This window comes from Pangasianodon hypophthalmus, chromosome 22 (genome assembly GCF_027358585.1).
Source record: "Pangasianodon hypophthalmus isolate fPanHyp1 chromosome 22, fPanHyp1.pri, whole genome shotgun sequence".
Lineage (NCBI taxonomy): Eukaryota > Metazoa > Chordata > Actinopteri > Siluriformes > Pangasiidae > Pangasianodon > Pangasianodon hypophthalmus.
In genome coordinates, this window is record NC_069731.1 from 1,204,284 (window position 1) to 1,219,134 (window position 14,851).

The 14,851-nt window shown below is 36.1% G+C and overlaps 1 protein-coding gene and 1 long non-coding RNA gene across 2 annotated transcripts; one reads left to right on the forward strand and one right to left on the reverse strand.

The window, feature by feature from the left end:
* Positions 1-242: 242 nt before the first annotated feature.
* LOC128317203 (uncharacterized) lies at positions 243-1,708 on the reverse strand. Its single transcript, XR_008300740.1, has 2 exons — positions 1,605-1,708; positions 243-1,494 (listed from the first exon to the last, which is right to left on the reverse strand). It is a non-coding gene; the product is annotated as an uncharacterized LOC128317203 (long non-coding RNA).
* A 4,290-nt stretch (positions 1,709-5,998) lies between these two features.
* On the forward strand, positions 5,999-13,595 carry LOC128316998 (uncharacterized). Its single transcript, XM_034298038.2, has 8 exons — positions 5,999-6,113; positions 7,225-7,596; positions 8,048-8,302; positions 8,439-8,538; positions 8,801-8,855; positions 10,018-10,121; positions 10,579-10,692; positions 11,183-13,595. Exons 1-8 carry the CDS (start codon positions 6,071-6,073, stop codon positions 11,247-11,249), a joined length of 1,110 nt encoding a protein of 369 aa, XP_034153929.2. The 5' UTR covers positions 5,999-6,070; the 3' UTR covers positions 11,250-13,595.
* The last annotated feature ends 1,256 nt before the right edge of the window (positions 13,596-14,851 follow it).

A 14,851-nucleotide genomic window follows, 5' to 3' on the forward strand; every position in this document is an offset into this window, starting at 1 on the left:
CTTTTAATATGGTGAAGATTTTTGTAAGGAAAGTTTATGTAACATTTATGGAAGGAGTCTCCAGGATCAGGGCTTTAAACCTGTTTAAAATTAAAACTTAAATTTTTTTTAGTTTTCTGACATTTTCAAGACAGAGTCCTTCTTTAATACAAAATAATGAACATGTCTCTGTGGTATAAGAGGAATAAAATGTTACACCCCTGAAAAAGGGGAGCGAATTAATCAGTCACACTTCACGATGCTTCTCCACTGCGAACTTTATGCATAATCTCTTGATAACAGTTAACAATAAACAATTGCACAAAACAGCGTTGCTTGCCTTTTTTTTCTTAATTCACAATCGGTAACATAAACTGTTAATGAGATGTAACCTTCAGTTACTTCTAGTCAACAATATCTCAATGAATTAATACATTTCATGGCATTTCAGAATTGTCTGAAAACCTAACTGCAAGACACATCTATAAACTAGTACAAACCATTAACACATATATTCCTTCCAAGTAATTAATATTTCTAAAATTGCTTAGGTGTCTGAAACAATATATGAATCAAACATTGAACACTCTGCAAGCAGAATTAAGTGCTCGTTACTAACATTCAATCTAAATATGTACGACTCATTGCTCACCATATGGCCTCGCGCCATTACATGGGCCCTGCGCCGCCCAGACCCCTGCATCACCGAACTAATCACATCTTTAAGCATTTCAATCAACATTTACTCTCTATAATACTGGCATCTGCATACCCTTAAACATCAACTCACACCATTTTAACGAATAATTAAAAGGCATACCTGAAAAAGGGGAGCGAATTAATCAGTCACACTTCACGATGCTTCTCCACTGCGAACTTTATGCATGATGGAGAAACACTGCAGGTTCTCCCCCTAGTGTTTGGCAGGCAGCAGTAATTGCACAACTTGTTGGATTGAACTAATTGAACTAATTGATCCCAGATTAACCAAAACTGCTTAAATAACATATTTACATTTGATGAACCTTTTTAAATGGATTTGAAATAGCCTGAATACAGAATTCTTTCAATGTTTTACAGATTTATGAATCTCAATATAATGATACGAACATATATTTCACTCTGTCACAAAAACACTTGTGGGTCGTGCTGTTATAGGAATATAATCAACTTCAGGGTGGTAACAGTAACTCCTCTTCATCACACTACCCTGTCAATCTGTATTTTACTATATCAGCACAACACACACACACACACACACACACACACACACACACACACACACAGGTTTATTAATTCCTTATAGATCGCTCCATGATAGTTTATGAAATTGCTATGGAGAAATAAGGAGCTCATGTGTTTTTGCTTTCTGCTCTCAGGGGAAATTGACATGCAGAAGTCTGGAATGAAGTAACTGAGGAGTGAAAGTGTGATCAGTTCATGGTGAATGTATTGTACTGTACTGTGGTGTAAATGTCTGAATCGTCCTCCTTCAGCTGCTCAGTGTGGACGCACCTGCAATCACACACAAACTCATGTAAGAGACACAAAATACACATTGATAAGAATGTGACTATTTTTAAGACTTTATAGATTGTAATGTATGGAAATATGCAGAGTTTTACCTCCTGCTGTAAATCACAGCTGGAACAGCTAAGACGATGAAAATCACTCCAGCTGTCACTAAAACAATGATCCAGATTGACCAATGAGCAGAATTTTCACCTGTTGAAAAGAAAACAACAATATTGAATTAACGTGTGAATATTTAACTCAACACAAGTCACTTTATTTCCTTCAGCAATCATTAGAGACAGTCTGATATTTAAACTTCAGGAATGTTGTGAGCAGATGGACCCACCCTCGACCTGAAGGCTGATCGTTTCAGATCCTGACGCCTCATTGGTTTTCCAAGTGCAGGTGTAACTCCCAGAATCCCTCACGGTTAGAGCAGGAAAGTGAAGAACAGGTCCTGATGCAGGTAAGCGCTCGTTGTTCTTAGACCACACAAACTGTGAGGAACTGTGTGTGCAGTTCACATCACACATCAGATTTAACGAGTCTCCTTGTTTAAGGTTTCCGTTTCCACTGAGCCTGATTAGTGACACCTTTAAATCTTTTTCAGAGAGCAGGAAAGACTCCACGTCAGTGAATCAGGACTGAGAGGGGGTTAATAATTATACTACAGTCGCATCCTAAAGCATGAACTGTTTTTATAAAATCTTTTACAGCCTCTTTCACACAAGCATATCTTTCTCAAACAAGACTCCATGATTATTCAGTAATAAAGTCCAGTACAGTGTCCATCTTAAACGGTTTAAACGGTTTGTTTAGATTTGAGTTACACACACGAGGATTTCTCACACAGATAAAGATGTATTATTGATTAATAAACATCAGCTAAATGAGATTCTTTATAAAAATTAAAGCTGGACTCAAATTTACTTTCACGGTTCATGAAGCTAAAGATGACCGCAAAATTATTGAATTTATTCCTAAAGGTGAGGAAAGTAAATTATACCGATAAGGAATTATTTGGATTTTTATTTTAATCATTAAAATTTACCTGCAACTTGTAGAATCACTCCAGGATAACCTGTGTATCTGTCACTAGGCTGAACAGTTATAAATCTGAATCTGTACTCTCCAGAATAACTGGACTGTAGATTGTGGATTAACAAAGTGCAGTTTGATTTGTCGTCTCCAGCGTACTCAAAGTCTGACTTGGTGTTTGATGAGCTGTCATAAACATACAGTGGATCCAAACACCTTCCTGTGTTTGTGTTCATTGAGCACCAAAGCATTTGTGTCACCTGAATCTTGGGATTTGATGTTGGATAAGAATAACTACAGGGAATGGAGACACTGAATCCTCTCACAGCACAAATCGGCTTATCAGGATATTTCACACCCCAATCACTGCTCTGAGTGAGAACACCTGTGTAGAGAAATAAATGGAGATTAAAGGAGACTGATGAAGTTATACTGATATATTGTTTTATATGTTGTGTGTTTTCAAGTTCCTGTGGGTTCATCTGATATTTCTTATTACTTCCCTGTACACAATATACCTTTATATCTATATATATTCATACCTGTATACATTTATTCATTTATACAGGTATATAAACAAACAAACAATCTATATACAAATAAATGTGTATTTCTGTGTATATTTCTATCTTTTAATACGTCCTGTTAATACACACAATACAAAATGATGACGCATATTTATAAACTATTTCTTTAAAAAACGTTCACACTTGAGGGCAGGTGTTAAATGGTAGATGTTGCGCGCACACACACACACACACACACACGCGCGCGCATACACGCACACACACATGCGCGCACACACACACACGCGCGCGCACACAGAATGCAGTTCCTTTGTGTTGTGAATCTACAGATATTTTTAAATTACAGATAATAAATGATAACCTGTTTATTCCTCATTGAGAAATAATAATAATCATAGAAGCCAGATTTCAAGTGAAATTTATTAATCTTCATTAAATTGATTTGTTTCGAATATCTTAATAGTAGACCTGACTCAGTAAAGTGTTTTATTCATTAGGATGTTCCTGTGCTCCATTATTCAGACGAGAAGGTAAGATTCTGGATCAGATGAATGTTAGAACAACAAAAGACACACTACAACTCATTTCTAATTATAGCGGCCCAACTGACTCGATTTATATAAAATGTACAAAATCACATTTCTAGATCTGTAAAAGCAAATTGAAGAGCAGTTTATTAGTTTGGATTTCACTCAGTAATTTGTCTGCAAGTCCTCTTTTAAAAAAAAACCCAGAAAAACATGTATAAAGCTCTTGCTAAGGCCACAGCCCTGTAGTTAACTAATCTTGCTAAATAATCCTGAATGCTGCATATGACGATACTGTACAGCTGTTTAAAAGGAGCTAATTTATTCATATTTATCATAATTATTCATATTAATACTTTTTCAACATGTTCCACCCAACTCTTTATCTTGTCTTAAAAGTCTCTTGTGTCTCTCTGCACTCTTTAAAAGAAGCAGTGACGTCTCTATTTCTTCAAACCCTCCTTGAACACACACACAATTCTATTTTAAATTATTCTTTTAGCTTACTGCATGATTTTACTGCCATCAGAAAAACCTTCCAAAAGAAGCAAAACATGACAAACATGACTCCTCATAAAATGTCTTCATCTTAATATTACCTCTGGAAAAAACTGACATTCCTTACATGATGATATGAATGGTTTTATCAGCACATGGCAACCTGTCTGAAATGTAGTACAGCTACCTGGGGCTCGGTCTTTTCTGTCTGTTAGTTAAAGGTCAGAGGTTAGATGTACAGCAGGAGTCTAGTGTGCCTTTTTTTTTTTAAAGAAGCTCTTGTGTGCTTTGTCTTTGTCTTTGTACTAATGTTGTGTTTTGCTTCTTATTAATCATCGTTATTGACTCAACAAAGCTGAAAGTTACTTAAAATCATCATCATTAGAAATCTTTTATCAGACAGTAATTAATAGTTCCCTAACATTAGACAGTATAATGTGTGTGTGCAAGTGTATAATCCAATAACTGACCATACACACTGCAACATCAATCAGCAAACACTTAAAACTCTGAACAATAATTGTGTGTAAGAGTGAGATGATGTTTCATACCGGACAGCGTGAGCAGAATCGTAGCCAAGTGCAGCTTCTTCATCTCTTCTTCAGTAAGAGCTTCACACACTCAGTGTTGGGTCTCTGTATATACACTGAGCTGAGCTCATGATGTGAGAACTAAAAGCTGTTCCTGGGAAAAAGAATGCACTCAGTATAGCTACAACACCACAAGAGTGTCAAACCATTAATACAGGAAGAAGAGGAGATTATGCAACATTTTGTCCCCACACACATTCACATACGCATGTGTCCAAACTTTAACCAGTAAAATATTGACACCATATTAACATTCAGTTTGAATACACCTGCTTAAAGAAGGTTTTTCTTCACTTTTCCAATTTTCTACTATTTCTGAATAATAATCCTAATAATGTTAGAATAATAACAGTATGAAATAACACATACAGATTTATGCAGCGACCACAAACAGTATTAAACAAATCCAAACCATTTCATGTTTTAAATTCTTAACAGTGTTCCGATGAAGCTTTGCACACTCGACATCTTCTCACCCAGCTTCATGAGGATCTTCACCCAGGAGGCTTCAGTTAAATAAACCGAGCTCCTCACTGCTTCTGCTAAGTACTACATGAAAAACTATTTGTTTGAGGAAATGATTTAATTTTAAATAATAAACTACATTTGGATTCTGAAACACACTAAACGGCCAAAGGTATGTGGGCACCTGACCACCAGAACGTCAGAATGGTTTTATATGCTGTAGCGTTAACATTTTCCTTCACTGGAACTAAGGAGTCGAGCTCAAACCACGAAAAACAGCCCCATATCATTATTCCTCCTCTGCCTAACTTTACATGATACCAGGATCACTGGGACCTCATCATGCAGCAGGAGAAACATGTAGCTCGAAAGAGAGAGATGCAGAGAGAGAGAGAGAGAGACAGAGAGACACACACACAGAGAGAGAGAGAGACAGAGAGAGAGAGAGAGAGAGAGAGACAGAGAGACACACACACAGAGAGAGAGAGAGAGAGAGAGAGAGAGAGAGAAGGTAACACAGACATGAGGACACCTTGGGATATGAAGCGGTCAGTCACTCCTCCATCAACCGCCATTTATTTAAAAAAATAATAATAAATAAAAAAATCTTTATGAAAAATGAAGATTTATGTTATTATTCTAAAAGTATTAGGAGTAGTATTCTGAAATAGTAGAAAATAGTAAGTGAAAAAAGGTGTATTCGAACTGTCTGATGTATAAGGTTTGGACGAAAGTCTTTATGCATGTGTGTGAGGCCTCTGCTCTGCTTCCTGTTATAATCGGCTGACACTCTTGTGGTGTTGTAGCCATACTGGGTGTTTTTTTTTTCCAGGAACAGCTTTTAGTTCTCACTTATCATGACCAAGTCAGTGAGCTCAGTGTATATACAGAGACCCAACACTGAGTGTGTGAAGCTCTTACTGAAGAAGAGATGAAGATGCTGCACTTGGCTACGATTCTGCTCACGCTGTCCGGTATGAAACAGCATCTCACTCTTACACAGAATTATTGTTCAGAGTTTTAAGTGTTTGCTGAGTGATGTTGCAGTGTGTACGGTCAGTTATTGGATTATCTAATATTAGAGAACATTTAATTTTGATCTGATGAAAGAATTCTGATGATTTAGCAATAAGTGATTTTCAGCTCTGTTGAGTCAATAACATGATAATTAATAAGAAATAAAACATTAGTAATTATGAAAATCATTAAAATTGCTCAGGTCCAATGCACTGTTAAGATCATGATACACACACACACACACACACACACACACACATATATATATATATATATATATATATATATATATATATATATATATATATATATAATGTTTTGCTTCTTTTGGAAATGCTTTTGGATGTCAGCAAAGTCATGTAGTAAGCTAGAGTGCAGAGAGACACATGACTTTTAAGTAAAAAGAGTCATTTATGTGAAATATTTAGAATACACTATAAATTAGCTCCTTTTAAACAGCTGTACAGTATCGTCATACGCAGCATTCAGGATGATTTAACAAGATTAACTACAGGGCTGTGGCCTTAGCAAGAGCTCTATACATGTTTTTCTTTCTTTTTTTTTTTCAAAAAGACTTGCAGACAAATTAGTGAGTGAAATCCAAACTTTGCTTTTACAGATCTAGAAGTCTGATTTTGTAGATTTTTTAAAAAAATTGAGTCAGGTGGGTCGATATCATTAGAAATGAGTCGTAGTGTGTCTTTTGTCCTTCAAACATTCATCGGATAATTTGAATAAATGTGTAAAGTAATTTAAAGTGTGATAAAAGGTCTGTAATGATATAAAATGATAAAATACTGTATACAGATACATATACATGTATATTTTATTTATTCATTATTTGTTTGTTTGTTTATTTATTTATATATGCACATCTATAAATGAATAAATGTATACAGGTATGAATATATATAGATATATAGATATATAGAAAGGTATATTGTGTACAGGGCAGTAATATGAAATATCAGATGAACCCACAGGAACTTGAAAACACACAACATATAAAACAATATATCAGTATAACTTCATCAGTCTCCTTTAATCTCCGTTTATTTCTCTACACAGGTGTTCTCACTCAGAGCAGTGATTGGGATGTGAAATATCCTGATAAGCCGATTTGTGCTGTGAGAGGATTCAGTGTCTCCATTCCCTGTAGTTATTCTTATCCAACATCAAATCCCAAGATTCAGGTGACACAAATGCTTTGGTGCTCAATGAACACAAACACAGGAAGGTGTACAGATCCACCGTATGTTTATAGCAGCTCATCAAACACCAGCTCAGACTTTGAGTACGCTGGAGACGACAAATCAAACTGCACTTTGTTAATCCACAATCTACAGTTCAGTTATTCTGGAGAGTACAGATTCAGATTTATAACTAATGTGAACGGTGGCAAATGGACCGGTGAACCTGGAGTGATTCTACAAGTTGCAGGTAAATTTTAATGAATAAAATAAAAATCCAAATAATTCCTTATCTGTATAATTTACTTTCCGCACCTATAGGAATAAATTCAATAATTTTGCGGTCATCTTTCGCTTCATGAACCGTGAAAGTAAATTTGAGTCCAGCTTTAATTTTTATAAAGAAATCTCATTTAGCTGATGTTTATTAATCAATAATACATCTTTATCTGTGTGAGAAATCCTCGTGTGTGTAACTGAAATCTAAACAAACTGTTTAAACCGTTTAAGATGGACACTGTACTGGACTTTATTACTGAATAATCATGGAGTCTTGTTTGAGAAAGATATGCTTGTGTGAGAGAGGCTGTAAAAGATTTTATAAAAACAGTTCATGCTTTAGGATGCGACTGTAATATAATTATTAACCCCCTCTCAGTCCTGATTCACTGACGTGGAGTCTTTCCTGCTCTCTGAAAAAGATTTAAAGGTGTCACTAATCAGGCTCAGTGGAAACGGAACCCTTAAACAAGGAGACTCGTTAAATCTGACGTGTGATGTGAAGTGCACACACAGTTCCTCACAGTTTGTGTGGTCTAAGAACAATGAGCGCTTACCTGCATCAGGACCTGTTCTTCACTTTCCTGCTCTAACCGTGAGGGATTCTGGGAGTTACACCTGCACTTGGAAAACCAATGTGACGTCAGGATCTGAAACGATCAGCCTTCAGGTCGAGGGTGGGTCCATCTGCTCACAACATTCCTGAAGTTTAAATATCAGACTGTCTCTAATGATTACTGAAGGAAATAATGTGACTTGTGTTGAGTTAAATATTCACATGTTAATTCAGTATTGTTGTTTTCTTTTCAACAGGTGAAAATCCTGCTCATTGGTCAATCTGGATCATTGTTTTAGTGACAGCTGGAGTGATTTTCATCGTCTTAGCTGTTCCAGCTGTGATTTACAACAGGAGGTAAAACTCTACATATTTCCATACAATACAATCTACTCAGTGTTAAAAAAAAATCACATCCTGTGTTGGACTTTAATCGAGTCTCAGGATTTAGTTTCAGTTTTCAGATTTTTAGCTCTACTTGATAACAGTTGAAGTTGAGTTTACTGCAATATTTAACATGCACAGTATTGTTCCTTACTTTTTTTTAATGAGATGTGTGAGATCAGTGTGTATTCTAGGCCATGTCCATGTGCACTGTGTGTTTTCCTGCTTCTGTTAGGAGGAAATTTAAAGCTCCAGAAGAAAACGGGAGGGAAAGTGGAGAGAAAACACAGGTATGACCTTTTCAAAGAAAGTGTAGTAGATACTTAAAGTGTTAAAACTTTATATGTACTCTTTAATACATACAAAATGTAGTATTTTTAAAAACATTGACAACTTTAGTGTGTTTAAATTGTAAATAAATTATGTTTAAATATACCTTAAATGCATTTAGTTGTGCCTTGTGCACTTTTTTCTAACAACTTAATTGTACACTGCATTGTAACTTGCATTGTCCAATTTAATGCAAGAATATAATTTGTAGACACAAATTGTTGTTACACTTGAAGTACATAAATAAATAAATACACTACTAAAACATAATTTCCTTTTTTATTATTGTTTTAAATAATACACTTTAATTTGATAAGAGTTAAATATACTTTAGTTCATGTAGACCTCAGTATGTTAAGAAACACGTTTATTTAAGTGAACTTCCTTACAGCATGCTGAAGAATTATTTACAGGGTTATTTTAATAAAATACATTTTAAAAAATACAGAAAAGTATAATTTATGAAAAATGTAGTTTTAATACTATTTGCATCCCTGAAGAACACTATTTATGCACTTAAGTAGGAATCGTTTTCACAAGGGATGATCTTAAGAAATGATGAACACAGCACAGTTTAGGGTTCCCCGTGTTCTAGCACACGCAGTGGATTTATTGTGACTTTTTTATGGCGTTATGTTTCTTCAGGGTTTTCAGGTCTGCTGTATTATAAGACTCTTTTTCATGTTGATCTCTTTTATTTTATTGTATTTTATTTCATTAGCAGGTTAATAATAGACAATTCAAGCCCTGTTTTTTTATACGTATACTCTGCAGTTGTTTAAGTCTTGAGTTTGGTTTTGTTGGGTGTCGAGGAGCAAGTTCTCCAAAAACTGCGAAGTGGGCCTCATGGGGAAAAAGCGTCTGATGCAGACTGTCATAAAGCAGCGTATCAACTGATTCTCAACATGATTTTCAGATGATCTTTATCTTACTTTTAACACCACATCTAAAAGGTTATCAGCTGATGTTACACGAACTGGAGCTGAAATTCTGACAGAACTGGGGACGAGCTGATCATCTACTAAACATCAACAGACTTAAACTGGACAAATAATGTGTTACTGATTATTTCCCACACTGCTGCACAGTAGAACTGGTGATGCTTGCATTATGTTTTTACAGAAAAAGCCACAGTTAAACCAAGTTTCTCAAGTTCCTGATGAAGAAATGATGAACAAGGAGGAAGTGACTTACGCGTCTGTCCAAAACAAAGCAACAACAAAAGGGTAAAAAACATAATGCAATATACAGTGGAGCTTGCTTTTAAAATACAGTTTAATAAGTTGTGGAACACTGATATTTAATTAAGAGTTGGGCGGGGTGATATGATGATATAAAATCGATATCATGATTGTCACAGTATGCTTCTCTGAAATCTAATGGATATCTTCTTTAATAAATTAATTAAATAGCTTAAAGCAGCTGATTTGATGGTAAAATTTTGTACATTAACTTTACAAATGTCTTTTCAGTTTTAAAAATAAGTTGTTTTAAAATGAAACACTACTGTACTGCAGGCAGTTTGTGTGCAAACCTGCAATATCATGATACATATCGTGCATCACAGAATGTCTTTGAGAATCGTGATATGATATTTTTGTCATATCACCCAGCTCTAATTGAGAGGAATATAGAATTGTAAAAACATGCACTGTGTTAGCTCTGTTTTTCTCTCTCACCAAGTTCACAGGTCGCAGTGCAGCTAAACCAAGTTCCTCAGCCTGATGAAGAAGTGTTAGATAAAGGAGGAGTGATTTATGCATCCGTGTGCATCAAACCCAACAAACCAACCGAACGGTAAGAAAGAAAAACATAAACATATCCACAGATTAATTGCTTTAAAAGTACGATGTGATTTAAGCTGTTATGGAAAACAGAGGCAGATTAAGACTAAAGGAGAATTGTAAAAGCAGTGTGTATTATCTGTGTTCATTCTCTATTTAGCAAATAAATAAGGAATAAAACACTCTGTGGTGAGCTGTTATGGCAATTTTATCAACAACAGCATCTTATACTACCGCAAAGTCCCAATGATTACAATTTTTCTTTATTAAAGAACATGTTGTACTTTATATGAGTTTATAATTACTTTAATGCTCTTGAGCATCTGTGAAACAAGTAAGTTCCTGTTCTCACTCGCGTTATTGCAGCTATAAACAGTCTTTTCCTCACCAGCCTCTCATATCTTTAAATGTAAGTGTGTTAGTGAGAAACCACAAAGTGTAGAGTAAAAGCAGTCTAACGTGCATAATTTGTGGTTGATAAACAGGGTTGTGTGTAATTTCAGGCGAGTCCACACTGAGCAGCAGGAGCAGGACGATTCTGTAATCTACAGCGCTGTGAAAAAGGCCTGATGATGCTTTCACACCTCATTCACCCACAGTGCAGATGAGTTTTATTTAGTAATCATCATAATGCCTGTGGTTTCTCCATGCATGTAACTCTGTAGGATTTAAGACTTGCTAATGTCATAGGAAGTGTCAGTTTATTTGCTGTAAACATCTTGTTTGGAAGGAGATTTAAAATGAATTTGTTTTTACACATTCTTGTGATTTTATTATTGTAATTCATGTTGTTTTTGAGTAAACAGCTTCTTTTACTTCTTAGGGTGCTTTAAGCCCTATTCAGACAGGTTTAGTTTTACATGTGGAGATGGATTTAATTTCTCTGGGATTTTAGTCCCGCCTGAATCCGTCATGTCAGAAATTGTTTACATACATGCAAATGAACGCGTCTGGAAAGGTTACGCTGTATTTTAAAAAGAACCTGTAGAATAAACAAGAGAAAATATATTGTATATCCTGTGTGAATTGAAATGTTGATAAAGATTGCATTATATCCTGTGGGAAAAGAGCTTTTGTGCTTTTTCTTCAGTATAAAGACAGGAAGCATTCCATCTTTTCTATTGTCTCCTGCCAAAACAGTTACTGACTTACTACTAGCCAGGGACATTTACATTTATGGCATTTGGCAGACGTCCTTATCCAGAGCGACTTACAGAAGTGCTTTGAAGTCTCTATCAATAAATACATCCTGATACTGGTTCACTAGGTCATGGACTAAGAATACCATCAGTCTAGAAGCTCTGTTCGGGAGGTAATATAGTAAGAAAAGCACACAGACACCTGGCAGTTTGAAGACTGCCAGTGACTCAGCTGTTCAGACATCTAGGGGAAGTTCATTAAACCATCTAGGTGCAGGACAGAGAAGAGTGTTGATGCAGGTCTTCCTTGTACCCTGAGAGATGGTGGGAGCAGTCGAGCAGTGCTAGAGGACTGGAGAGAGTGTAGTGCATTGTGGGGTGTGATAAGTGCTTTGAGGTAAGTGGGTGCTGGTCCGTTTCTGGCTTTGTAGGCAAGTGTCAGTGTTTTAAATCTGATGTGGGCAGCTACAGGAAGCCAGTGAAGGGAGTGTAGCAATGGGGTGGTGTGGGAGAACTTAGCAAGGTTGAAAACCAGTCATGCAGCTGCATTCTGGATCAGTTGCAGAGGTCGAATGGCGCTCAGAGGCAGACCTGCCAGGAGCGAGTTGCAGTGGCAGGTACAGCCTGTATACATGTTATAGTCATGTGACCTCCTGATGCGCAAGCACAACTTGTGGCCACGCCCCCTTACAACCAGCACTTACTGTATAATAAAGGACAAAGCAATCCGTTTGCATTAAATGTATAAGGTGTGTGTAGTAGGCTACTTTTAGTGCAACAACCATGCGTACATCGTGAAGACACGCCCATCTGTGGGATTCATACAGAGAGCCCTGATCCTGTGTGATTTTGCTCAGAATCACTACAAACATCCTCCGACAACATTACTTAAGTCCGCAAAACTAATCCCATCTGAATACGGCTTTAGAAACAAGATTTTCTGATTCTGATGTTGATCATTACCATTTAATGCAGGGAGTTTTTAATTATATAAAATCCCGGCACTGCCAAGCTGCCACTGTTGGATTCTTGAGCAAGTTCTTTAAGCTTCATCTGCTCTGCTCAACTGTAAGTCACTTTGGATAAATGTGTCTGCCAAATGAGTAAATGTAAACGACTGTTCGCATCCTCATTTTAGCAGAGTGCTTTATCATTTTTTCCCTAACAAAAACGTATTTTATGCTTTATTTAAGCATAAGGAAAAAAAAAAAGTTTTGCCTTTTTATGTATAAGGTAACATACATGCTGTGTGAAGTTTTTTGCTCATGCTGCAGGAGATTAGATTTCTTCCTATTTATAAGCTGTTATTTATCTTTAGATTTTGTTACTGTAATAATTAACACAGTAACAGTGATGATAATGATCATGCCCACTGCTATGTTAATGTATTTGCCTACTTTGAATAATATAGATAAAGGGTGTTTTTTTTTCGCTATTACACCAGATCCTCAAGTCTCTAGTTTGATTTTTCAGAAAATAAATGTATGAAGTTTGAGTGTAACAGCAGAGGGGATGTATGTTCATGTCTTCAAATCCCGAGAATGTGTTGAGGTCTGCTGCAAAGAACAACATCGCCATCCAGTGATGGAAACCTGAACCTCTGTACGTTTTCTCTTCAATTACTGAGCAGTTGTAATAAAGCATCTGGTTAATCAGGCTACTCTGGATGTGAATTCATTCACGTCTTTTAACCATCATCCTCCCAAAAAAGAAAAAAAAAAATCACACGCTTTAGAACATAAACACAATTTTATTGTTCTAGAAGTTTAATGTGAAACAAGTCTGAGGCCTTAAAAATAAAACCCCATCATTCTGCAGAGAAAGTAACTGTAAAAGATGTGGTTTAACACAAAGAGACTGGAAGTATTTACTAAATATGCCGTGTACACAGACAAGTATGTGTTGGTTTCTGTTACAGGTTGTGTAGGTTTCATTTGTGTATCAGTTGTATTAAATTATACAGCAAAAGTAACAAATAGAAATTAAGAATTGTTTCTAAACCAACTTCAAAAATTGCTCCATGACTGAAATTCCAATAAATGTAATAAATAGCTAAGTTGTCTATCATGAAATTAAGCTCAAATGCAACACAAAGGAAATGTAAGGGGTGTGTAACTTTTTCATCTCACACAGGAAATTCACAGAAGAAGACTATGTTGAGCATGAGGTGTGATACTGTGGTCAGCTCATTGCTATTAGACATTAGCATAGATATCAGAATCGTCCTCCTTCTGCTGCTCAGTGTGGACACTCCTGCGCTCACACAGAAACCTGTTTATGAGGCATAAACTACACGTTAACTGCTGTTCATTGTTAAATGAACAGTTTAGCATTGCAGTTTGTGACATGTCAAAATCATATACTTTAAATGAGACACAGATTTTAGACTATAGATTGTATTGTATAAAAACATGCAGAGTTTTACCTCCTGTTGTAAATCACAGCTCCTAAGATGACTGAGATGATGACACTCACTCCAGAAGTCATCAAAACAATGATCCAACAATCAGGATTTTCAGGATTTTCACCTGTTAAAAAACAACAGTATTTAATGTGAATATTTAGTTGAACAAGTCACTTTATTTCCTTCAGTAATCATTCGAGACATTCAGGAATGTTGTGAGCAGATGGACCCACCCTCGACCTGAAGGCTGATCGTTTCAGATCCTGACGCCTCATTGGTTTTCCAAGTGCAGGTGTAATTCCCAGAATCCCTCACGGTTAGAGCAGGAAAGTGAAGAATGGGTCCTGATGTATTTAACTGCTCGTTGTTCTTAGACCACACAAAATGTGAGGAACTGTGTGTGCAGTTCACATCACACGTCAGAGTTAACCAGTCTCCTTGTTTAAGGTTTCCGTTTCCACTCAGCCTGATTAGTGACAAATCTTTTTTCAGAGAGCAGGAAAGACTCCACGTCAGTGAATCAGGATTTCTCACAAAGCTAAAAATGTATTATTGAATAATAAACATCAGCTAAATGAGATTTCTTGATAAAATTAAAGCTGATCTCGGCAATGGATTCAACAAGTTCA

Coding starts and splice junctions, on each gene's coding strand:
- LOC128316998 (XM_034298038.2), top strand. CDS start 6,071: ATGAAGATGCTGCACTTGGCTACGATTCTGCTCACGCTGTCCG. Junction 8,303..8,438: donor GATCAGCCTTCAGGTCGAGG/GTGGGTCCATCT, acceptor TCTTTTCAACAG/GTGAAAATCCTGCTCATTGG. Junction 8,539..8,800: donor GCTGTGATTTACAACAGGAG/GTAAAACTCTAC, acceptor TGCTTCTGTTAG/GAGGAAATTTAAAGCTCCAG.